Source organism: Babylonia areolata, chromosome 32 (assembly GCF_041734735.1).
Source record: "Babylonia areolata isolate BAREFJ2019XMU chromosome 32, ASM4173473v1, whole genome shotgun sequence".
Classification (NCBI taxonomy): Eukaryota; Metazoa; Mollusca; class Gastropoda; order Neogastropoda; family Buccinidae; genus Babylonia; species Babylonia areolata.
Window position 1 is genome coordinate 19,588,936 of NC_134907.1, and position 25,193 is coordinate 19,614,128.

General features: G+C 41.9%; 2 protein-coding genes across 4 annotated transcripts in view; one reads left to right on the plus strand and one right to left on the minus strand.

The window, feature by feature from the left end:
* The window catches only part of LOC143276480 (neurexin-4-like), a 54,244-nt gene extending 51,469 nt beyond the window's left edge, over window positions 1-2,775 (minus strand). The window contains exons 1-2 of the mRNA XM_076580995.1: window positions 2,634-2,775; window positions 1,141-1,296 (exon numbers count right to left, since the gene is read on the minus strand). Coding sequence (XP_076437110.1) covers window positions 1,141-1,296; window positions 2,634-2,706 — 229 coding nt within the window. The 5' untranslated portion in view covers window positions 2,707-2,775. The remainder of the gene's footprint in view (window positions 1-1,140; window positions 1,297-2,633) is intronic.
* Window positions 2,776-4,778: 2,003 nt separating this feature from the next.
* On the plus strand, window positions 4,779-25,193 carry LOC143276479 (26S proteasome non-ATPase regulatory subunit 3-like). 3 transcript variants are annotated; one of them, XM_076580992.1, is made up of 11 exons: window positions 4,779-5,034; window positions 6,169-6,276; window positions 8,337-8,533; window positions 9,969-10,246; window positions 10,766-10,956; window positions 13,845-13,948; window positions 15,015-15,129; window positions 15,711-15,934; window positions 19,295-19,450; window positions 19,704-19,754; window positions 23,387-25,193. In XM_076580992.1, the coding sequence occupies exons 1-11, from the start codon at window positions 4,893-4,895 to the stop codon at window positions 23,462-23,464; spliced, it is 1,644 nt and encodes a 547-aa protein (XP_076437107.1). In that variant the 5' UTR covers window positions 4,779-4,892; the 3' UTR covers window positions 23,465-25,193. The 3 variants fall into 3 exon arrangements, with proteins under 3 accessions (XP_076437107.1, XP_076437108.1, XP_076437109.1); XM_076580993.1 differs by having other exon boundaries at window positions 6,181-6,276; XM_076580994.1 differs by lacking the exon at window positions 6,169-6,276.

Genomic DNA, 25,193 nt, shown 5'->3' on the forward strand with positions numbered 1-25,193 from the left:
ACTGAAGGGTCGGAAATTGAAGAGGTGGATGACGACAAAGAAGAAAGTGAATTTAATGCAGAAAGCGAGCATGGGTATGGTGATTCGGGGTGAAAAATTGGCAGTATTTTCTACATATGGCGAAACTAAAAATAAGATGAGAAATTTGATTTTTTTTTTTTTATGTAATAGCTCAACATGTAATAAACCAGTTCTGAAAGTTTCATTTTCTTACACAGTATTTTGTATTTTTTTGTAATTTTTTTTCCGAACCCTTACAAATGGGCTGTCTGTGGCGAAAAGCAAGGGAGAAAACTTGTCGTCCCGAGTGAGTTAATTACTTGATGGGGAGCAACAGCCAAGCAGTTAAAGCATTGGACTTTTCAATCTGACAGTCCTGGATTCAAATCCCAGTCAACATGCCATGTAGGTAAAGGTTGAAGATTATTCCCATTTCTCAGGTCAACAGATATGCAGACCTACTAGTGTTTGACAGTCTGAACCACCTTCGTGTATATATTATATACATGCAGAAGATTAAATGCGCACATAAAAGAATTCCACGTCAGCGTTCGGTGGATTAGGGAAACATAACCGGCATGCACCCTCCCAAAAACTGAGTATGACTGCTTACACGGCATGCTAATTACTGTCATACATGTAAAAGCCCACTCATGTTTAAGACTGAACAAGGGAGTAGCAGCCTACAAATGAAGATTTCTTTCTTACTATCTTTTAAGGTAATGTTAATACATTCAAACCTGAGGACTTTACAGCCTTGGCTGACTTCAATGCCATATTGATGCTGAAAAAAACACAGAAAATATACTGTCTTTCCTCTAAATTACATGGGGACACATCCAGAAAGACTGTGGAAGTTAGCTCCCTTTCCTTGAGGCTTATGTAAATGTAGGAATATGAAAGCCGTTCAGACAAATTTTGATGTCAGAGCAATGCTCAGGCGCAAGGCTCAATGAGTTAGACACCACAGCAGTATGTAAGCACAATAGCATGTAGGCACAATCCTGCATGGGCACAATAGTTATGTGGGCATCATGTGTGCAAACAACCCTACAAAGGTATGTGGGTACATCCCTGCAGTGTGGGCACAATGCCACAGGCTGGTACACGTGGGAAATCTGAGACAAGGGCATTACTCACTGGACTCATCGTAGAGCCGTGCTTTGAAGGACTCTCGCTTCTTGAGGGCGCTGCTGGCGGTCATGGCGCTATCCGGGATGGCCCCTGAACTGACCCCCACAGACTGCTGGTAGTCTCCCCTGCAGTCTTCATATTCGTGGACTGACTCTTCAAAAACTGAAATCATAATTGTTAATATAATGTAGTCAATCAATAATCAGTTACAATGATTATATAGATGCCCTTGCCTAATGGGAAAAAAGTTTGTAAATCAATGGTCAGATGCCAAACAAAAAGTAAAATTCAAGCATAAGTCAAATTACCAAAATAGAAATAAGAATTTATCAAATATCAACAGAAGTCGCAGAGATGAAGATAAAAAAAATCAATAAACAACTTAGTCACTGAATTAGAACTACAGAAAATAAAAGCTGTCCTTAACATTAAGTGCTTGATTTAAACAAAATTGTTGTCGAACCTAAGTCGGTAAGCGTTCTATGGCAGTATATGAGCCTATAAAATAAAAATTTTAAAAAGCTGTTTTGGTTGCATCCTGAGACATTGTAAAATTTGAGATTTGTTTGAAAGCTTAACATGACAGGCAAATCAGTTCTAGATACTGCACTAGTAATATCAACAATAAGGACAGAACAATCATTAGAAGCATGATTTTTATTTTATTTTATGGATTGTGTGATTGGACTGGTATTTTCAGTCTGGGGCTGGTTGTTATGTTGTTTGAACATGTCATTTTATTCCATTTTCAAACAATGATAAATGGGTCACTAGTACCTACATATCCTTGACTTGTGCAAACACACACACACACACACAGTGACACACACACACACACACACTCACACACACACACATTAAAGAGGGAGATCATTAAAGTATGACTGACTGTGACACACAGAGAGAGAATAGAAATAAGGTGAGAGAGAAAGTGAGAGAGAGACAGACACACAGACAGACACACAGACACAGACACACACAGAGAGAATGAAAAACAGACGACAGACGAGAAGACACAGGGTAAAGCAAAATCAGAATACTTTGGACGAATCGATTGAAAGACAGTAACATCTTAAAAGATCGACTGGCGGACATACTTTAAAAGAGACACCGCGCGCACTCTGGTTCAACATGCAGCCATTTGCTGATGTTATTTAACGAAAGGCCTTCAGTTACCGCACCCAACTAAGCTTCCTGAGCGCTTCCGCGTTCAGGAAATACGGTCACTTCCGTCAAAGAAAGGCAGTATTACATATTTGACCGCCTATCGATCTAAAGATTCATTTCAACAGTCTAAAACAAACAACCAGAAGAGCTTAACAAACTCGCCAGAAGGTAAATACTGCCCAGAAAATTTACGGAAAGTTGCTAGTTTTCGGTGACAAATGACGTCCGCCATTTTGACTAATTTTGGGTCGGTTTTGGTCAAGTGTCACGAATATTTTGCTTTCACAGGTAGAAGACAAAGAATCACTCACAATGTCCACCACGATACTTACTGTCTAACTGAGCTGCAACACAGCACAATAAAATCGCTACTGACAGTAGCCGCAGATAAACTTTGTGTGTCATCTTACTAAGTCGTCTTATTCACACTCCGACATGTTCGAATGTTTGGGACCCGCTTCCGTGTCACGTGACTTCAGGTGTCAGCGAAGCAGACAGGTATGATCAAGGAATGTAACCATGTATAAAATCACATCAAGAGTTACCTAGGGGGTTGTTTTTGTGTGTTTGTGTGTGTGTGTGTGTGTTGTTGTTGTTGTTTGTTTGTTTGTTTGTTGTTGTTGTTGTTTTTTGTTTTGGGGTTTTTTGTTTGTTTGTTTGTTGTTGTTTTTTTGTTTTGTTTTTTTGTTTTTTGTTTTTTTGGGGGGAGGGGCTTGGTGTTTTTTTGTTTGTTTGTTATTTTTCCCTTGTTTAGCGGTGGTCGAACAAGTATGATCATCTCACGAGTAACCTTTTTGGCTTCCCCAGCCTTTTGCCTGAACCGATACTCAGAATAACTAACATGTTTGTTCTTCATTGTTATACTGGTGCTCATTTGCTGAAGTTACTGATGGCGACGTTATAATTCAGAAATTCGTCTGATAGTTAAAATCAAGGTTGAAGGGTCTAAGTTTGTTGTTGTTGTTGTTGTTTTCTGATACTGCATGATGATTTAAGTGTTCCTGTGTTTCACTAGTTGAAACCGCCGGGCTTCCACTGAGTCACTGACTGAGTCAGTCATCATCTAGGCTATGCCCCCGTGTCCTAGACTGACTGGACCTAGTGGCAAACGTTTGTAGGCCTTTTCGTCAGCCGCGGTTGAAAAACACTGACCGCATCAAGTTCAGTGTGTCTTAAAAGACACATTGTGACATTTATTTTATCTATTTTAAAAATCAAGTTATCATTATTATTATTATTTTATTATTTATTTATATCATTATTATGTTATATTACTATGATTATTATTATTATCATGATGATGTGTTTTTTTAATTCAGTATTATTTATCGTTATTATATTATATTATTATGATTATGATTTTTTCTTTTTTTTATACTTTTTTTTTCTCAAAGCCTCACTAAGCGCGTTGGGTCAGGCATCTGCTTGGCACAGATGTGGTGTAACGTATATGGATTTCAAGTGTCCCGAACGCAGTGACGCCTCCTTGAGCTACTGATACTGATACTGAAGACACAACTGATTAGGACTTAACTTCTCAGCAGTGTACATTTCTCCCCACCCCTTCCAGTGTTCAGCCTGTGTACTGAGTAAACTGATCCTGGTATTTTTCTCTTTCCAGGTTCTTCAGTGATGAAATTTGCCGTCAGTGTATGGTCATGTTCACCAGCAGAGTGTTTCAGTATCTAATTTATTATCTCTCTCTGCCTCTCTGTCTGGCTTTTCTGTCGCTGTCTGTTTCTGTCTCTCTTTCTGTCTGTCTCTCATGTCTCTGTCTATCCTGTCAACTCAGCTCAACGGTGAAGGATTTTACAGTAGTGACTGAGGAGACGCATTACCATGCTGAATCAGCCCGGGCCGGTTTTGACTTTCTGTTTTATGTGCTGGTATGGAGCCGGGGCCTCCCTGTAAAGAATAAAAATATGCTGAACAACATTAATTACTTTTATGGCTTTTAATAGTTTTACTGTCGTGATTATTGATTGTATGCATGGTTTGCTCAGTCTTGGTTGACCGTCGACATCAAATCATTCAGTGGCTTTTGTACATGTTGAATGACTGTGATTCTTGGGTATTGTCTATGTGTTTCACACCACAAATAAATTTCTCTTGTTGAGAAAATAAAGTGCGGTTTTTTTTTTGTTTTTGTTTTTTGTTTTTTTTGTAAGCGCTCTCCCACCCCACCTCACCCCACCACCTCCCGAGACCCTTGCATGGTTTCAGTTTGGATATATACGAAACTACATCTTGTCAGTGTCCTATGAACACCGGGCTTTGACTGAGACTGAGAGCGGATACACATGAATACATTTTCAGATTATGATTTTTTGTGTGAATATATTTACCCAGAAATTTGATTATTAATTTTCGCTAGTCATACTATTAACTGTCACTGTCGAACGTTGTTTAATATGTTTCAATCATGTTTATTGTTATTCACCCAATAGACTATCAACTTTTATTATCTGCGAGCCTGTCACGCCGCCATGCTGACGATCAAATCTTGCTGATCATCCATACCGCGAACACCATTGTGTTGATTTCGAGGAGCGTCTGTTGTGTTTTCAGTTTTGAAGAATTTATCTGTCAGTATGGTGAAGAATAATCCCTCTGACGTAGAAATGAAGGATGCTTCGAATCCAGAAGGCAGCAGCGTTGATGGCAAACCAGAAAAAGAAGAAGACAAGAGAGCAGAGGAGGCGAAAAAACACCCTGAATTATTGACTCTCGAAGGTGAGATTGTTGGTTTTATTTATTACATTGTAAAAGTAATGTATGAGTAGATATTGAATTAATCCTGCATTGGAAATAAAGTGAGGTAAAGGAGGACTTTGTAGGAGTTATTTCCGTATTTATCCCAACAAGGTCCGATACCAGTGGGTTCTTGTCATTTCAGTTGCGAGCGTTCCAAACACCGAGCGCAGACTTTGTGATGTTTAACTCTTCCTCGTCATCCATTTGCGGTCACAGTCAACAGGATTATTATGCCGTTTTATTGGGTTACACAAGAAAGCCGTTGACCGGAAAGGGAGAGCCCTTCGATTGTGATAATCCAAAAGTTAATTGCCTTACCCGTTCGCTTCAAAGGAAACAACTCCTGCTGCACGGCCTCTGTCAGGGAATAAGGATGATAATGATAATAATGATAGTAATGACGACGATGATGATGGTGGATACCTATAAAGCATTCTATCCGGATAACTGCTTCGGTGCTTTACAAAACATGTTATAAACAATACATTATTGTACACATATAAATACAAAGTCAATGCATATATGCTTGCATAAAAACATACATTCAAGCATAAGTGATACACCCACCTCCCTCCACACACACACACACACACACATGCACACGCACACGGAAAAGACAAACACACATTTGCACGTGTTCTGATCCATATGTTTACACACACAGTCAAGTATACCACATGTACAGGAGTATACTATTTTGATGAACATGTCACAACAAAACTTACAGAGAGAAGAGGTGAGTTTGGAGGCCTTTGAAAGAGGCGAGGGTGTCTGACTTTTGGAGGTTGCCAGGGAGCCTGTTCCACGTTTTGGGGGATTTAAAACTTTAGCAAAAAATATCTAGATGTCTTTGGGACACAGTTCTGATTCAGTGTATCCTGAGAGTGAGAAGTTGAGTATCAGCAGAGGGCAAGACACAGTGTAGATGTGGAAAAGTTCAGACAGATACTCTAGTCCAGACCTACTGACTGCAAAAAAAAGAGTCAAAGTCGATAGCATGTAGTTTATTCAGTCAGACAGGCAACCAGTGAAGAGGCTGAAAGAGGTTGAAAGGTAGTCAGATTTAGAAGCTCTGCGAATGAGTCTGGCAGGGTCATCCTGGATTCGTTAAAGTCTGTCTAACAGATAATTGGGAAGGCAGCAGCGTTGATGGCAAACCAGAAAAAGGAGACAAGAGAGCAGAGGAGGCGAAAAAACACCCTGAATTGTTGACTCTCGAAGGTGAGATTGTTGTTGGTTTTATTTACTGCATTGTGAAAAGTACTGTGTGGGTAGATATTGAATTAGTTCTGCATTGGAAATCAAGTCAGTGATATGAGAAGTTTGTAGGAGTTAAAAGTAATTTCTGTATTTTTCCGAACAGGGTTCGATATTAGCAGGTTCTTGTCTTCTGCATTCAGCTAAATTTCAAGCACAGCGAATGCAGAAAGACTATGTAATGATTAACTCTCTCATCATGTGTTTACAGCTGCAGTCAGCAGGATTTTTCTGCCGTTTCATGGGGTTGCACAGGAAAGCTGTTGACAGAAAAGAGAAAGATCTACGGTTTTGAGAATCCAAAAGTTATTCTCTATACCTCCTTCACTTCTAGGAAAACATTATTCCTGCTGCTGCAGTGCCTCTGCCAGGGAATCTTAGTAATAAAAAAGATACAATAACAATAATAATAAATAATGGATACGCCCAGTGAACTGCTCCAGCTGCTTTACGAAACATATTGAACCCATCGCATCAGTGCTACATATACACACCAAAATGTACTTCGCAATCTATACTCACACATAAACACAGCATGTACCTTTCGTGTGTATACATAACAAAAAATTAATAAATACCCACCTCTCCCCATGCATAACACATGCACGCACACACACACACTTGCGCACATATTTATATATATATATATATATATATATATATACATATATATACATGCACAAACACATACACACATTCTCACACGTGTAGCGGTGTACCCATACCCACTAAATATAATTTGTACATACAATGATACATAGTAATAGTTAAAACATACTACATGTACAGAAGTATATACTGTTTGAATGGACATGTCACAACAAAACTTACTGCTGAGAGACGAGGTGAGTTTCGGGTCAGATTTCAGAGGCAAGGGAGTGCAGGTGTTGGTTGTTGTCAGGGAGTCTGTTCCACAAAACGTTTTCAAACAGGCTATCTTATGTTAAGTCTTATTATCATTTACTTGCAGCTTTATAAAAATGTGTATGAATTAAAAAAGAAAAAAATCAATATTAAGTATTGGGTACATCTTTTATGTTTAAAGTATGCAAACCACCTTTTCCTGAAAGGAAAATTAAAGTGACCAAGCTTTCCAATTCTGTTATCCTTGAAAGCATTTATGAAATTATGGGATATGCAGATTACAGTTTTTTGCTGATTCAGTGATTGAACAATGAAGTATAGCTATGTTATTTTACATTGATAAAAAGTTGATAGTACAAAACACAGTAATATCAATGTGACTGATTCAAGCAAAGACAAACTGACATTATAGTAACAAAACAAACAAGCATGCTAACAAGGAAAACCCACCAAATGAAGTTTGGTATCAAAGGTTTTGGTTACTTCATGTTATCAACTCTGCTTTCTTTTGGCTGACCTTCAGGTCTGTTTGCCATGCAAAGGTGCTGAGACAGGTTGTCTTCTCTTGCATGTGATGATGGATACGAGGGAGACCAGTGCCAGGTTGTCTGCAGAGCCAAAATCTTCCAGGACTGAGAGGAGAGTTCACTCTTGGTTGATCTTCGCCGTTCTTCGCATCACCCAGTCGATGGCCGTGTTCAAAAGCAGTGTTGACATTACACATCCTTGTCTTACTTTGTAACTGTGTTTGTTCTTTCTTCTTAACAGGTCTTTGAAACTGTTTGCACTTTCTTCTTAACAGGATACTAGTTGTTGTAAACCAGAAGCCCTGGTCACGGAAATGTCATGGATTTATCATAATAAACACTACCTGAGTACCTCACGGGATACTGTTTGAAGGATACAAAGTGGAAAACTATTCTAAGTTTGTTCTTTTGACATCACAGTACAGACAGTGGACAGTAGACTGTGACACACACACACACACACACACACACACAGTGACACACACACACGCAGAGTAACACACATACTGCGAATAGGACAGAAAGTAGACAGCCAGTCAGTCAAAGACAACTTCATATTTCACAAGATTAAATTAATAACTAGAAATACAGTAGACCAGCTCTAATACCATTGCTCACCGCCATGTTTTGCAGACATCAGGGAGCAGATACGCCACATCGAGAAGTCGGTCAGCACCAAGGAGACTCGCTTCATGTCCCGCGTGATGAGGAGCCTTGTCAACACGCGCAGGAGACTGACGTCGCGCATCCTCCGCCGCCTGATCGCTGGCTACTTCACAGTGCCCGAGGCAGCGCAGCGCAAGGAGAGTTTGTTACAGTTTCTGACGGAGGTGAGGGTCTGTTACTGTTTCAGTTTTTGAGGTGAATGCCCACCACAGTTCTTTACTGAGATGTGAATCTGTTACCGATACTGATACCAGTCCGATTAATGTACACAGGTTGGAGACATAATTTGACAAAAAAACAAGAACACCAGAGAATCGACAGACAGACAGAAAATACGAAAAAAAACTTAGCCGTATGAAGACACAGGAACAGGAGTCATGATATGTGTGTGGGGGGATTAGTATATCGTCAGCTATTGGGAATTCTTATTTGACTAGTTTTAATGTCTTCTTATGTTGCGCATGACGATTTTATGCCAGTGTTTACAACGAACCTGTGATTGCACAACTTAATTTCCATGTGGATTAATAAAGTGTTTTTGATTGATTTGATTTGATTTGATTGATGGCTGCCGGAAAAAGAGGGCACTAGTCAGGGGGGGGCAAAGGGGAGGTTACCTACTTCCGGGTTGTTATCGGCCGTAGTTACTTGCGTTTTCTCCGCATAGGCGGAGAGTAGTTTGCACAGGACAGGAATGTCAGACCCCTGCCGGAGTCTGCACTAGTGGGTCACGGTAAGTATGTTATTTAAACGTAATTTTAGATAGAAAATTTCCTTTTTGACTGAAGCATAGTCATTTCTTATCAGTATTTTATTGTTTGGTTTTATTTTGTCTTTTTTTCTCTTCTTCTTAAATTCAGCTTATTTTGAAAGTTTTTGTATGTTATGTGTTGTCTGAAAATGAAAAGTGTCTAGCTTCTGTATTTGTTGTAATTGTGTTGTAAACTTTTGTGTGCCTGATGTCTTTATGTCATTGTTAAGAATGAGATTCTGTGTGTTTTTATTTTATGTCAGTGTGTAATTGCTACATCAGTATATATGTATAAACTTGTAAAGTCTGTTTTATGTTAAAATTGTAATCTTTCAATAGTTTTACAGACCTAATGGACCATCTGTTCATAATATGTCATTAGAAAGAAAATAATGTATACTGATTTTATTTATGCTATACTTGTCTTTTATTAGGAATGGCAGGCTTTCCATCAAATTATTGACATTTTCACATACAATGATAGCATTGATGAGATGATAGAATATACAAAAACAACTCTCATACACCATGTATGTGTATTACATGTATACTTCACGAACTGACAGTAAACAGTTATAACGTGTTGCTTAGAGGTCATAACTTGACAGTAAACAGTTAAAATGCATTGTTTAAAGATCATAACTAAACTATAAACATTTTAAACACATCGCTCAAGGATAAAAACTAAACTGTCAACATTTATAATGCATAGCTCAAAGATCATAACTAGACTGTAAACAGTTATAACGCATAGCTTAAAGACGTAACTAGACTGTAAACAGCTAAAACGCATAGCTCAAAGATCGGGTAACTGTGGCACGCTGACCTCTGACCCTGTTTCCCCTCAGGACGCAGACCAAGCAGTAAGCAGCCTGACCTTCCGACCCCGCTCGGCCAAGCAGGCGTCGCAGCCGCTGCCGGTGGAGATTGAGGTGTACCTGCACCTGCTGGTGCTGATCTACCTGCTGGACTCGAAGCAGCTGGACAAGGCGCTGGCTTGCAGCAACCTGCTGATGGCCGTGCTGCTGCCCCTCAACCGCCGCACCCTGGACATGCTGGCTGCCAAGTGCTATTTCTACCACTCCCGCGTCTACGAGCTGACTGACCAGCTGGACTCCATCAGGGGGTGGGTGGAAGGGTGGGGAAAGGGGGACAGGATTAGGGTTAAAGGGGGTGGGTGTTGGGAGTTTCAGTTTCAAAAATGTCAAACTGTGCAGACTGACCCATATATACATGCCACCACACTGCATCTGCTGTCAGGATGTGGCCAGATTTGAGGCCTGACAAAGCGACTTGGGTTATTTTGCTAGTCGGGCATCTGCCTAGCAGGTGTGGTGTAGCGTTTGTGAATTTGTCCAAATGGAGTTACACCTCTTGTGTTTTACCTTTTTCTTTCAGTTTAAAAACAAACATGTTGTAATTTGTTGTTAGAGATTTAAGCCAGTAGTAACATGTGCATATACTCATGCGTGCATATTATGCTCGCGCGTGCGCACACACACACACACACACACACACACACAAGAAACCAAGCTTGATATTTTTACTTATCAGGTTGATTTTTCTCCAGATGTTATATCAGGCAGCTAGCGATACTGATCAATGTGGGATTGAGGAACTGACCAGACAGTCTGTTTGTCTGCAGGTTTCTACACGCCCGCCTTCGCACGGCAACGCTGCGGTCAGATTTCGAAGGTCAGTCGGTGCTGCTGAATCTGTTGCTACGCAACTACCTGAGCAGCAACCTGTTTGAGCAGGCGGACAAACTGGTGTCCAAGTCCTCCTTCCCCGACACAGCCACCAACAACCAGTGGGCACGCTTCCTCTACTACCTGGGTCAGTCAGGGGGTGGGGAAGAGGCTGTGGGGGTCAGGGGGTGGGGGTGGGGTGTCAGCTGTTGTTGTGTTTTGTGTACTGAAGGTAAGGAGTCGCCGTAGCAGTATGGGTTAAGTGTTGGGACTTCTGCTCTGTGTTCACCGGTGATCTGGGTTTTTTGATGTGCTGTTTTGGCATGGTGTTGTGTCCTTGGGGAGGGCGCTTTTCTCAGAGTTTCCTCTCTTCAGGTCTGGCTGGGTACCTGACTTTGCGTGGGGAAGGTTGAAAGGTTGAAATGGATGGAGAGGGTTGGGCCTTGTTGTCCAAGGCAGAGCCCTAGACACAGTGGCAGGGGTGCAAGTGGTTCCGTCTCATACGGATTTCCGTCTTGATGAAATTTCGATTTTTTTTTTTTTTTTTTTTTTTTTTTTTTGTCCCTATGCTTTTGGTCCGGGAAAGTTTTGGTCGGAACTTGAATACTGAACTATTCACCGGAAGATGGAACTCTCTTGACTGGTTGACCAGTGCTTAGCTAAACTGAAGCCAGCGCCAGCTGTGTCTGGCCGCGCGCGCTGTGTACGACTCCCTTTTTTGCCGCTGGAATCCGGATGGGACTGTTCGTTGGAAAGCGAGAACAGAGAGAATGTGTGTGTGTGTCTGTGTCTGTGTGTGTGTGTGAGAGAGAGAGAGAGAGGCACACACACACACACACACACACACACACACACACACACACACTGTTACTTAGCCATGAAACTCTGTATTTTACCGAGAGAAAAAAATCGCCTAGGACGGAAAATCATAGAAGCAGTCCGTCCCCGGGACGGACAAAAAATGAAAGGGGGAGGAGAGACATTACTGTTTCACCCCCTATTTCGTTCGAGTAAAGTAAACACAGAGTGGTATATCCCACAACCAAAGGAGGCGTCACTTTTTTAATGAAACGTCAGTATAGGTGGCTGGCCTACGTGACTCTAAGCATGTGCTTTCAGCGTGCTTACCGCGTGATCGTCAGCTTCTCGAATCTTATTTGCTGTTTTTCTATTTTCTGAAATGCAAGGGCCAGCAGTTTGGCTTCACTTCCCGCGCTAGCCTAAGCTCTGTCTTTGCGAAGGGGAAGCATCTTTGCTTTAATCTTCGGGTAGCGGGAAGCAAAACTGCAAGTTTTTCACATGCCAGAATGCCGTTTTTGGAAGTTTCTGACGAGAGAAAAGCTCAAGAAATCGACAAAGATTGTAAGAACAAGTGGAAAAATGAATGGCTCAACCATGAAGACAAACTGAAACGGAAATTCTCGATGTGGTGCGCGAAAATTGACGCAAGTGGTTTGGCTATTTGCAAATGCTGTAACAACACAAAACTGAACTATGGAAAAAACGGAAAGAGATCGTCTTCAACAGCTCGCTTCCTACTCGCACACCTCCACAATGCCTTGTGCAAAACCTCTGTTTGCTGGCCCTAGTTTGACGGATAAAGTCATGGACCTTAAGATCAGAATTTGTTTGTTTCTCTCTGAACACTGCCTTCCATTCAGTCTCTCTGAAGACCTAGTGGACTTAATAAAGACTTCAGCTAAAGACACAAAGGCTGTAGAAAGCCTTCACATGTCCCGACTAACAGCAACATATTACCTGACACACGGCATTGCACGTGCTTAGTCCATTAAAAGCATTACCTAAAATCCATAAATTTTCCTTGCCAAAAATATAAATATTTTCTTCTTGAAAGGCACTCTGAGAGGCCCTGAGAGAGCAGGAAAATGCACGAAATGCGTTGGCGGCAGGGGCTCCGCCCCGGACCCCGCTGGGGGAGCTTACGGCACTCCCCCAGACCCCCTAGACCGGACTTCAGTCTTGCCACTTTTTTCCACTTGCACCCCTGCAGTGGATATGAATTCATTGTGTTGGCTGTAAAAGACCAAGGGACTTCTAACACTTTCTCTACGTAGACAACTTTTGTCGACATCAAGGGGTCATGTTAAACTGACTGTTTTTCACATTGTAACAAAGCTTGACATTAGGGGTCGACTCGTACACTGCCGACTGGCAGGGCCGAGAAAACGCGGATCGTGTTGAGTGCATTCGCGGATCGATAAAAATGACATTAAAGGCAACACTGACCTGAGTGTGTGGCAACAAACCTCTAGAAGTCACCAGAGGAGGTGGTGGAGGTCTGGAGTCGACCGGAGGAAGTGGAGGAGGTGGCGGGTTGGCGTTGTTGAGAGGGCCAGGGGTAGAGGGCCCAGAGTGTCAGCGAATCGATTGCGATCGCGTCTTAATTTTAGCACGATTCCCCAATCGAGCTACATGATTATGTAACCTGGTTGGAGACATAATTTGACAACAAACAAGAACGCCAGAGAATCAGACAGGCAGAAAATACAAAAAAAATTAGCCGTATGAAGAGCACAGGAACAGGAGTCATGATGGCTGCCGGAAAAAGAGGGCGCTAGCCAGCGGGACAAAGGGGAGGTTACCTACTTCCGGGAGGTTATCGGCTGTAGTTTCGTTTTCTCCGCATAGGCGGGTAGTAGTTTGCACAGGACAGGAATGTCAGACCCCTGCCGGAGTCTGCACTAGTTGGGTCACGATAAGTATGTTATTTAAACTTAATTTTAGATAGAAAATTTCCTTTGACAGCTGCAACCAACTTTCTAGGGCTGTAGGAAACTAACCTTTCCCCCTTGACAGAGTTTGAACTGAACAAGTCCTCTGTGTTGTTTTAACACAGACTGAATCGTGTGACTGAGAGCATCGAGTCTCTAAAATATTTGGCACTGGGGAGGTGTTCTTTTTTTAACAGATACTTTGTGGCAAAAGAGTTACCCTTTGTGTGTGTGTGTGTGTGTGTGTGTGTGATGTTCTCTCAGCGCTGACTGGGGAATGAAGGAGGTGCTGTGTGTGTTGCAGGGCGGATCAAGGCAGCCCAGCTGGAGTACTCTGAGGCCCACAAACACCTGGTGCAGGCCATGAGGAAGGCCCCTCAGCAGAGTGCTGTTGGCTTCAGACAGACGGTGAGTACTGTCACACTGCTCATTTTGTGGTTGTCATGGTGATGATGATGATGAGGGTATTGATACTTCCACAGCGCCTTTCCGCCGTCGCTGCAGGTGTAGAGGTGAGAATTTGTTCCTGTGTTGATAAAATGAGATATTGAGTTGATGCAGGTATGGAGGCAAGAATTTATACCTGTGTTTTTTGGTGTGTTTTTTTAGAGGTCAGAATTCACACCTGTGTTGATTAACGACCCATTGTGTTGCTGCAGGTAGAGAGGTCAGAATTCATACCTGTGTTGGTACAGTGAAGAGGTCAGAATTCATACCTGTGTTGATTAACGACCCATTGTGTTGCTGCAGGTAGAGAGGTCAGAATTCACACCTGTGTTGATTAACGACCCATTGTGTTGCTGCAGGTAGAGAGGTCAGAATTCATACCTGTGTTGGTACAATGAAGAGGTCAGAATTCACACCTGTGTTGATTAACGACCCATTGTGTTGCTGCAGGTAGAGAGGTCAGAATTCATACCTGTGTTGGTACAATGAAGAGGTCAGAATTCATACCTGTGTTGATGTAACAACCCATTGTGTTGCTGCAGGTAGCGAGGTCAGAATTCATACCTGTGTTGGTACAATGAAGAGGTCAGAATTCACACCTGTTTTGATTAACGACCCATTGTGTTGCTGCAGGTAGAGAGGTCAGAATTCACACCTGTGTTGGTACAATGAAGAGGTCAGAATTCACACCTGTTTTGATTAACGACCCATTGTGTTGCTGCAGGTAGAGAGGTCAGAATTCACACCTGTGTTGGTACAATGAAGAGGTCAGAATTCACACCTGTGTTAATGTAACAACCCATTGTGTTGCTGCAGGTAGAGAGGTCAGAATTCACACCTGTGTTGGTACAATGAAGAGGTCAACCTGTGTTGATGTAACGACCCATTGTGTTGCTGCAGGTAGAGAGGTCAGAATTCATACCTGTGTTGGTACAATGAAGAGGTCAGAATTCACACCTGTGTTGGTACAATGAAGAGGTCAGAATTCACACCTGTGTTGATGTAACGACCCATCGTGTTGCTGCAGGTACAAAAGCTGGCCATCGTAGTGGAACTGCTGCTGGGAGATATTCCGGAACGCTCCGTCTTTCGACAGCCCATGATGCGCAAGCCGCTGGCTCCCTACTTCCAGCTGACACAGGGTGAGTCCTGTTGGGGTGTGTGAGTTGCCATGGGATGTCTTGATTGATACAGGCATGTTGTCGTGGTGACGTCTTGATACAGGTGTGTTGTCATGGTAATATCTAGATACAGGTGTGTGTGTGTGTGCAAGTTTTTGTTGTTGTTTTTTTCTTGAGGCCTAAGCATGTTGGGTTACACTGCTGGTCAGGCATCTGCTCAGCAGATGTGGTGTAGTTATATGGATTTCTCCGAACGCTGTGATGCCTCCTTAAGTACTCATTCTGAACTGAAGTGAACTGAGCAAGTTAATTTTCTGTGTCTGATTTTATGTATGGTATCTGTTTGCAAGAGTTTTGATTGTTTTTGGTTTCTTTTTTTGTTTCTTTGTCTTAACTAGGAAAAAATGACATGGTGGTATCTCAGGAAGGAGTCGACAGCATTTTTCCTGAATTTGAGTTTTTCTTGTGTCGTGATTCTGCTAAAACGTGTCAGAATGTCAAAATAAGCATAGGAGTGTACATACTGGTTTCTTGATACAATGTTGTTTTTTCTTTTTATAATTTATTTGTATTTATTTGTTTGTTATATTTGTTTTTTTCAGCTGTACGGACAGGCAATCTGGCCAAGTTCAATGAAACGCTCGCCAACTTTGGGCCCAAGTTCCAGTCTGAGAACACCTACACCCTGATTCTGAGGCTGCGACACAACGTGATCAAGACAGGCGTTCGCATGATCAGCCTGTCCTACTCGCGAATCTCCTTGAGCGACATTGCTCAGAAGTTGGCGCTCGACAGTCCTGAAGACGCAGAGTTCATTGTGGCCAAGGTCTGACCCTTGCTTTTGTGTGTGTGTGTGTGTGCATGCATGCGTGCGTGTGTGTGCTGTTTTCTTTGTGTGTTGGATTGAATTGAAAATCTGGTTCTTTATAGAATTCCAGAGACTTTGAGACATGTCCATATAGATGCAGGCTAGTTTAGTCTGCAAACAAGCTGTTCTTTCATTGGCAGTAGAAATGTGTGTCCATATAGGTGCTTCCAGATTTTTTTTTTTTTTTTTTTTTTTTTTTTTTTTTGCTGCCCCATCATCTGCACCGTTTCAGTGGCATTACTCCCACGCCGCTCATTTAGATTCCCCCATACACGGCCACACCCGGGTTCGTCCGTCGCAGTTCCAGCGTCGGCAGTCCACAGGGAACCATCGATGTTAGGTCGCCTGGAGGCCACACACCAGAGGAGACCCTGCACTGCTGCTGAGTCACTTCGGTGGTGTTCAGTGGTGCCTGTTCTGATTTTACGTACTTAGGACACCACCTACTAAGCCCCCTACTAACGACAATAATGGCTTAGTCGCGGAGCCAGACTGAGTGAGCGTCCCCCCCAGAGTGGAGACCGCCACCACGTCCCTCAAACAACAGCCCCCGACGAATCCGCCGATACTGACGACATTGACAGGACTCACCCCAAGCACAGAAGTGGAGGGGTATCGAAACTGAGGTCACCATGAGAGCAGGGCATGAAAGGCGACAGAATTTGAGACTATTTTGTTTATATTGATGACGGTGAAGGAGGAGGAGGATGACGATGATGATGACGATGTTGCTATGGAGGTCCATTTTGGTTTGGGACTGCGTGACAAGGCTGTACTCTACGCTTCCTGTCATAATGATATCCCGGCGTTAACCAGGCCCGAGAGATACAGACACTTGCAGTGTTGGTCAAGTAATTAGAGCAACACACCCAAAGACGCATCCTTGAAGTGGATGACACTCGACTGTGTGGTCCCAGTCTCCCCATTTAAGCCCGCAGCACACTCAACTCTGGGTAGGAGCCGGCCACGGGCCGAAAAACCCACCTCCGCTGGGACTCGAACCCGCGTCCTCCCAGCCGTCAGTCCGCGACGCTAACCACTTCGCCACGGCGGCTGGTCGGTGCTTCCAGATTTTTGTCTGCAAACTTTCAGTCCTTTGTTTCCACCCTCAAGTCATGATTCATTTTTTTTTTTTAAATTCATTTATTTTCTAGCATCTTCATGAATTTTTTGTTTTGTTTGACGATGGATTCAGTTGCATTTGCTTTCCTCTACTATTGTACTGTTTTATTCCGTGAAGAAGCATGAGAATGTAACTCGGCTTGTAGACTATTGTGTCTGCAAAAAAGATAGATCTTTTTACATGATGTTCTGTATGTGTATGCACATGGTGGAGGTTCATACACTAGCTGGTCTGCACATGCGTTGACCTGGGAGATAGAAAATTCTCCATCCTTAACCCACAAGACCCAGCTGGGAATCAAACCCATGACCCTAGGATTTAAAGTACAGTACTCATGCTGTTACGATTGAAGCAGAGCTAGGCAGACGATGCTGTGTCAGAGACTCCCCCCAACTCTCTCCCCAAGGGAGGAAGGTACTGTCAATAGTGTCTAGGCAGACAATGCTGTGTCAGAGATTCCCCCCATCTCTCTCCCCAAGGGAGGAAGGTGCTGTCAGTACAGTGTCTAGGCAGACAATGCTGTGTCAGAGATTCCCCCCATCTCTCTCCCCAAGGGAGGAAGGTGCTGTCAATACAGTGTCTAGGCAGACAATGCTGTGTCAGAGGCTCCCCCCAACTCTCTCCCCAAGGGAGGAAGGTGCTGTCAGTACAGTGTCTAGGCAGACGATGCTGTGTCAGAGACTCCCCCCAACTCTCTCCCCAAGGGAGGAAGGTGCTGTCAGTACAGTGTCTAGGCAGACGATGCTGTGTCAGAGATTCCCCCCATCTCTCTCCCCAAGGGAGGAAGGTGCTGTCAATAGTGTCTAGGCAGACGATGCTGTGTCAGAGGCTCCCCCCAACTCTCTCCCCAAGGGAGGAAGGTACTGTCAATACAGTGTCTAGGCAGACGATGCTGTGTCAGAGGCTCCCCCCATCTCTCTCCCCAAGGGAGGAAGGTGCTGTCAATAGTGTCTAGGCAGACGATGCTGTGTCAGAGGCTCCCCCCAACTCTCCCCAAGGGAGGAAGGTGCTGTCAATACAGTGTCTGTGAGGGTGTGGTTTCTTCTTCTTCTTCTGCGTTCGTGGGCTGCAACTCCCACGTTCACTCGTATGCACACGAGTGGGCTTTTACGTGTATGACCGTTTTTACCCCGCCATGTAGGCAGCCATACTCCGTTTTTGGGGGTGTGCATGCTGGGTATGTTCTTGTTTCCATAACCCACCGAACGCTGACATGGATTACAGGATCTTTAACGTGCGTATTTGATCTTCTGCTTGCATATACACACGAAGGGGGTTCAGGCACTAAGCAGGTCTGCAGATATGTTGACCTGGGAGATCGTAAAAATCTCCACCCTTTACCCACCAGGCGCCGTCACCGTGATTCGAACCCGGGACCCTCAGATTGACAGTCCAACACTTCGACCACTCGGCTGTTGCACCCGTCAAGTGTGGTTTCAATTCCTGCTCTTGCCCTTTCTCTCCAGTTTGACTGGAAAATCAAACTGAGGGTCCAGTCACTGGAGGAGATGATGAGGTCCGGTGTGCAGCATGCACTTGGCGCACACTGGAAAAGAACGCATGGCAACGAGAGTGTCAGTGTTGTCCTCAGGCAAAATTCTGTAGAGTGAATCTTCTCTGATAGGTACACAAATGTACATGCATGCACTCAAGGCCTGACCAGCATGTTGTGTTGAGGTATGCTGCTATCAGGCATCTGCCTAGCAGATGTGGTTTAGCATATATGGATTTGTTCGAACGCAGTGACACTTCTTTGAGAAACTGAAACGGTCTTCTTCTTCTTCATCGTTTGTGGGCTGCAACTCCCACATTCACTCATATGTACATGAGTGGGCTTTTTTGCGTATGACCATTTTTACCCCGCCATGAAGGCAGCCATACTAGTTTTCGGAGGTGTGCCTGCTGGGTATGTTTCTATAACCCACTGAATGCTGACATGGATCACAGGATCTTTGTATTTGATCTGCTTGCGTATACACACGAAGTGGGTTCAGGCACAAGCAGGTCTGCACTTCTGTTGACCTGGGAGATCTGAAAAATCTCCACCCCTTACCCACCAGGCGCCGTTACAGAGATTCGAACCCAAGGCCCTTCAGATTGAAAGTCCAATGCTTTAACCACTGGTCTATTGCGACAGTCACTGAAACTGTCGAAAACCGCCATCATGACGGAGGATGGTGTTGTGTGTTGGTCAGGCCATTCGTGACGGAGTGATCGAGGCGACCATCGACCACGAGAAGGGCTACGTGCAGTCCAAGGAGACGAGCGACATCTACAGCACCGGGGAGCCCATGGCCGCCTTCCACCAACGCATCAGCTTCTGCCTTGACATCCACAACCAGTCCGTCAAGGTCAGTGGCAGCGGAGGGGGGGGTGAGGGGTGGGGGAGGGGGGCGGTTTACCAGTTCAGTGGAGTTTTGATATCCAAGGTGGAATGGGGGGCTACTTGTTCAGAGAGTTTTCATATCCAAGTTGGTATTTAAGAAAATCAAATTTTGCTATGGAAGCAAAAGGAACAAAAGTACCAAGTTGAAATGTATGTCATCTATAATCATAATTAGCGATGATTATTTCCTTATTATTCTAGTGTTTTTGCTGTTTCAGGCGATGCGCTTCCCCCCCAAATCCTACAACAAAGATCTTGAATCTGCTGAGGTGAGTGACAGGGTTTCTGCTGTTGGCACGTGTCTCTCATGTCCGCCTGTCATTCCTTTCATCAGTGTGTGTCGTTGATGGATGAGGGAACTCTTCTGGTTCTAAAATTGTGGATGACGTAACTCTCATGGTGCCAAGTTTGTGGACTCTGTTGAGCAGGATCAGTTGTTCTAGGTTCAAACAGAGATACCAGAACAGACAAAAAAATCAAAACAGAAAAAGAACCAAAACGAATCAAAGGAGACAAGTCTTTGCTTTCACTCTGGCCAATGGTGGTAAGAATTAGAAAATGCATTGTAGACATGTTCAGTATTTCTGGGATTCCATTGAATTTGAAAGGCTACTTATTGAAAAGTGTGAAAACTGTTAAAACATGAAGATCATTAGTTGATCATTTTGGAGTAGTTGAACTTATATAAAGGATCAGAGACAAACAGTGCAAATATAAAATCAGTTGTGAAAAAGTGAATTGTAAAAATAGATGGAGATATTGCAAAACAGTACTTCTCATTGAAGAAGAATGACAGGCTAAGTTACTAATTATGATGCCGGTTCTATCAAAGTAAACTCAGTGTGCTATCTATTTAAGATTGTAAGTTGATAAACTCAATGTGCTATCTATTTAAGATTGTAACTATTTGTATCCATGCTGTTTGCATATCCTCAAGCTCAGGAATATCATTATTCATTACCTTGTTTGTTTGTTTATTCCTTTATTGTCTTAATCGTATATGTATAGAAAATTTGTCAGAATTTATAACTGTTTAAGAAAAAAAAAGGTTTATTACTCTGGACAGTTGTAATAATTAGAAAGCTTGTCATAAACTCTGGAAGACTGTTTTAAGAATACAGTTTTAAGAATAAGAAAGCTGGCTGTAACAGAAAGCTTGTCCTTGTCATACTCTGGAAGATTGTGACAAGACATAGATGGTTAGCTGAATTTTGATTGATTGTAATGAGAATGAGAAAGTTTGCTGTAATTCTGGATGACTGTGGTGAGAATTAGAAAGTTTGCGTATCTCTGGAAAAATAGTTTGCGGTAACTCTTGACATTTTAGATGGGAATTAGAAAGTTTGCCAAAACTCTGGATGACTGTGATAAGAATTAGAAAGTTTGTGATATTTGGATCTGGACGATTGTGCTAAGAATTGGAAAGTTTGCCAAAACTCTGGGTGATTGTGATAAAGGAGTGTAAAGTGTGCCAGCAAGGAAGGTTGAATGTGTCAACAATTCAAAGCACTTAGTTCTATCCTTTCCTGCCCAAACTGAATGCTTTCTGGCAGAGGAAAATAAAATCTTGCCCGAGTTAATGATTCAGAAAGATTCCTCGAGTTCCCATCGGCACAAGAAGAAAAAAAAGAAGAAAAAACATAGAAAGTAACAGGTGAGGCCTGGTAAGCACGTTTTGTTTTCTAACTCCGCCTTTCAATTTCTTCTTCAGATCACGTTCACTAACAGCTTCTTGGTGTACCATTTTTATCCTTCAACTTGAAAATGATCATTGGTACAACACAGTTGACAGAGAATACCGTTGATTTCTACACTTGCTTGAATTGAAAATTTGCATTGATATTAAACTGTCGATACAAGTGTACTGTGAATTTTTTTTTTTTTTTTTTTTTTTTAGGCAGTGAAATTATGTCAAAAGAAAACTTTCCAGTAACATTCATTAGAAAAAAAAGGACAATATCACATTTAAGCATATTATTTCAACTCCACTATGGTCAAAACCCAAAAGCTTGAGAAGCAGCTATGTCAAGGATCTGCAGGAATGCAAGTGTATACAGATATTCAGAAAATCTGGTTACCAAAGTCCATTTTTATTTTTTTAAGATAAAATTGTTGCTGGACTATGTGATAGAAAGTGTGTGCAAGCCCATTCCATCTATTCATTTTATTTTTCCTGTTGAGAACTGTCCAGTTTGGGGACACAAATTCATTTTCCACATTTTTTGCCAGTTTTGGCCTCTAGTCACTTGCACTCTTGGAGATGGATATGTTCTTTTTCTGTGTTAATATTATCAGCATATAAGAAGAAAAAAATTAAGAAAATATGCAGTTTTATATGAGCAATTTTCTGCCAGTTCACAGGTAAGGCATATTTGTGTGCGTGTGTGTGATTGTGTGTACCAATTCTTTTAAATTTGCCTAAGGTCATGCTTCTTAGACAGATTGTTCATTTTTTTAATTAAATAAAAAGGCAGAAAAATGAAGATGTTTATAGCATGAGCATTATATATTGGTTTTATTCTGTTTTATTTATTTGAATATCTTCAGAGCATTGTTTTGTTAGCTATACGTTTTCCCTGACTGTCCTCATGATAATGTGAGCACAGCTTCAGGACAACAAATGTAGCCTTTGTCATGCTGTTGGTAATGTTCTTGTTCCACACCCACTACTATCACAGCAGTACCTTCCTCTGTCGCATGTATAATTTATCTTCCAGTTCCATATTATTAGTTCCAGCTTTTCTCTCTCTCTCTCTCTCTCTCTCTCTCTCTCTCTCTCTCTCTCTCTCTGTGTCTCTCTCTCTCTCTCTTCACTGCACTGTCTGCACTGATGTTCCATTTAGCTGTTTTCCGGTATTGTTTTGTAATGGATTTTGTTAGATTCTAGCTTTTTTAATTGCATGTATTGTATTGTTTCACATTTCTGTGTGGTCATAACTGATTTTTCTTTGTGAAAATTAGGCTGCTCTTACACAGAGTAGACAGCAGAGCCACTTTTTTGTTGTTGTTTTGTTCTTTTTTTTCTTTTCTTTCTTTCTTTCTTCTCCTTCTTTCCTGTGCAAGTGTGTTTGGGTATTCCAGAAATTCGGAATTCAAAAGTTTGTGTCATCATTGCTTGTTTGGCAATTTTTCATTAGAGTTCTTCCAGGTTTGCAGATCCAGTTTTGTTGAAATCACAGTTTTAACTTAAATTCAAGGTGGTGTGATAAAACAGTCTGTATTGACTGCAGAGAAAAGAAATAGAAGAAGAAAAAAACAGTGTTTCTCCACAGACAGGTGTACTTTCTCATCCGTGTGTGTGTGTGTGTGTGCGAGACACTGGATTTGTCTTGTTTATAAGGCTTAATTATGATGCCCAGTGGTGTTGATTTTTGTGGCGATCTTTTTCTCCGTATTCATGTTGATTGTTTGTTATCACTCTGGCCCCTGTGCTAAGTAGGTAGAACACATTATAAGTGCCCAATATTATTATTATTATCAGTGTTGGTATTATTTAGCATTAGTGATAGCTACCTGCAGCATAACCTTGATATTGTATTGTATTACTCTTTATGTCAGTATGTTTCTTGGTGTGAGATTCGAGCTGCTCTCTCCAGGGAGAGCGCGTCGCTACACTGAGAGTGCCCCCCACGCCCCCCCCCCTTTTTTTTCTTTTTTTTTTTTTGTCTGCAATTTTGTTTTTTTATCTATCAAAGTGGATTTTTAAAAAATTTTTGTTTACCAAATTTTGCCAGGGACAACCCTTTTCTTGCTGTGGGTTCTTTTACATACGCTATGTGCATGCTGCACACAGGACCTCGGTTTATCATCTCATCTGAATGAAAAAAATATGGTCATTATTATTCATTACTACTGCCTGCAGCAGACTGACCTTGACCCCCACCATCTTGTGTCCCGACAGGAGCGGCGAGAGCGGGAACAGCAGGAGTTGGAGAGTGCCAAAGAGATCGCTGATGAAGACTTTGATGGCTTCCCCTAGTTCTCTCCCCTCTGCCAGTTCATTCGCATCGTCAGCATCGTCACTGTCTAACTGACATATTGTTCTTTTTTTTTTTTTTTTCATGGGTACCGTGACTCATACCACTCGTCGTGACCTCAGGAGGGAAGGAGGGGTTGGAAACAAGATTATTGAAAAAGAAAGACTGGCTTATTTTATTTTGTTTTATATTTTTATAGGATTGTAAGGTTTGATTGAAGGTCTGTTATCTTCCAGTTGTAAAGCTGTATACTTCAAAAATTGGGGACAACTGTTCGGCTTATGTCATCAGTGAAATGTTGTCTACTTTCAGGTATCATAGAAATGAATAACAAATATGATTAAATGTATATATTTTTCTTATTTTGAATTTAGTTTCTCAGTTAATTGTAATTGATAAATACAACACATTTTTTGTCTGTTTGACTTGTTAACAGTGTAAATGATGCAGTGCACGCATGGTGTGATTGTGCTGATGGAAAAGAAAAAAATCTTGTAATGGATTTGTAAAGCTGGGGAAAAAAAAGTATTTTGTAACGGATTTGTAAAGTGAACTCTGTGTGTAGCTGTTGTATGTCTGTCAGGGGAGGCAATTCACATGGGCTGGTGGTGTGTGTGTGGGTGTGAGAGATAGAGATGAAGTGGTTTGATAGTGGGTTTTTTTTTCTGAAAGTGTATATATCCATTTTTGTAGTGAAAAAATGAAAAAATTGCCAGCTATGTTAGATTGTGAACATAACACGGTTTTGAGGATGAACAGAGTAGTCTGAGAGAGCAAGCCCTTTAATTGAGAGTTGCAGGAAGCGGCAGATGAATCGATAGAAATCATTATTTCCTTTGTAAGAAAGCCAGTGTTGTCATCATCTTGTCAGGAGAAAGTATTGTGGATGTACGTAAGTTAATGAGCATTTTTCTCGCTCTTACCTCCTATTCTTTTTTTTTTCTTTTCTTTTTTTTTTTCTCAAGGCCTGACTAAGCGCGTTGGGTTACGCTGCTGGTCAGGCATCTGCTTGGCAGATGTGGTGTAGCGTATATGGATTTGTCCGAACGCAGTGACGCCTCCTTGAGCTACTGAAACTGAAACTGAAATTACATCCTATTGTGAAACTGTAAGCAAGAGTGGTGTCATGGTGATTATAGAAATTTGGGAAAAGAGAAAACGAAAATGGACATATCTGTGGCTGAGGTTCATTAGAAGCAGTAACGTTAAAGAGCAAAATTCATTATTCCAAACCAGATTCTCAAATTGAAAAAACAGCGTTTGATTGCCTTTAAAAACTCCTGTCTCTTCCTGTCCAAGTAAGGCTGCTTTCCCACATATTTTCACGTCATCTGTGTTCCTTCCTTAATCCATTCTCATTGGGTGATGCTTTGGTGTAATTAAAAAAAAAAAAAAAGGTTCTAGGTTGAGTTCATGAGTGCTGAGGTGATATTTTTTGTTTGTTTGTTTGTTTGTTTTTTGTTTTGATAGTGCAGGTTAGTTCTGTATTTTATGCCACTGATGTGAATGGAAATGGAAGGATTTACTGAATGTTTCAGTGTGGAGCAAGTTGGATTAAAACAAAAAGTAATTGATTGTTTAGTCTTGGATTTGGGAAGTGATATGTCCCTTTTTTTTTGTTTTTTTTTGTCTTTTATTTTATTTTTTTTAATATTGAATCTTTGTTCCTGTGACAGTGTGTTTATTTAAATCAATTGCTTCACTGAAAATAAAATGTTTGAGTTAATAATA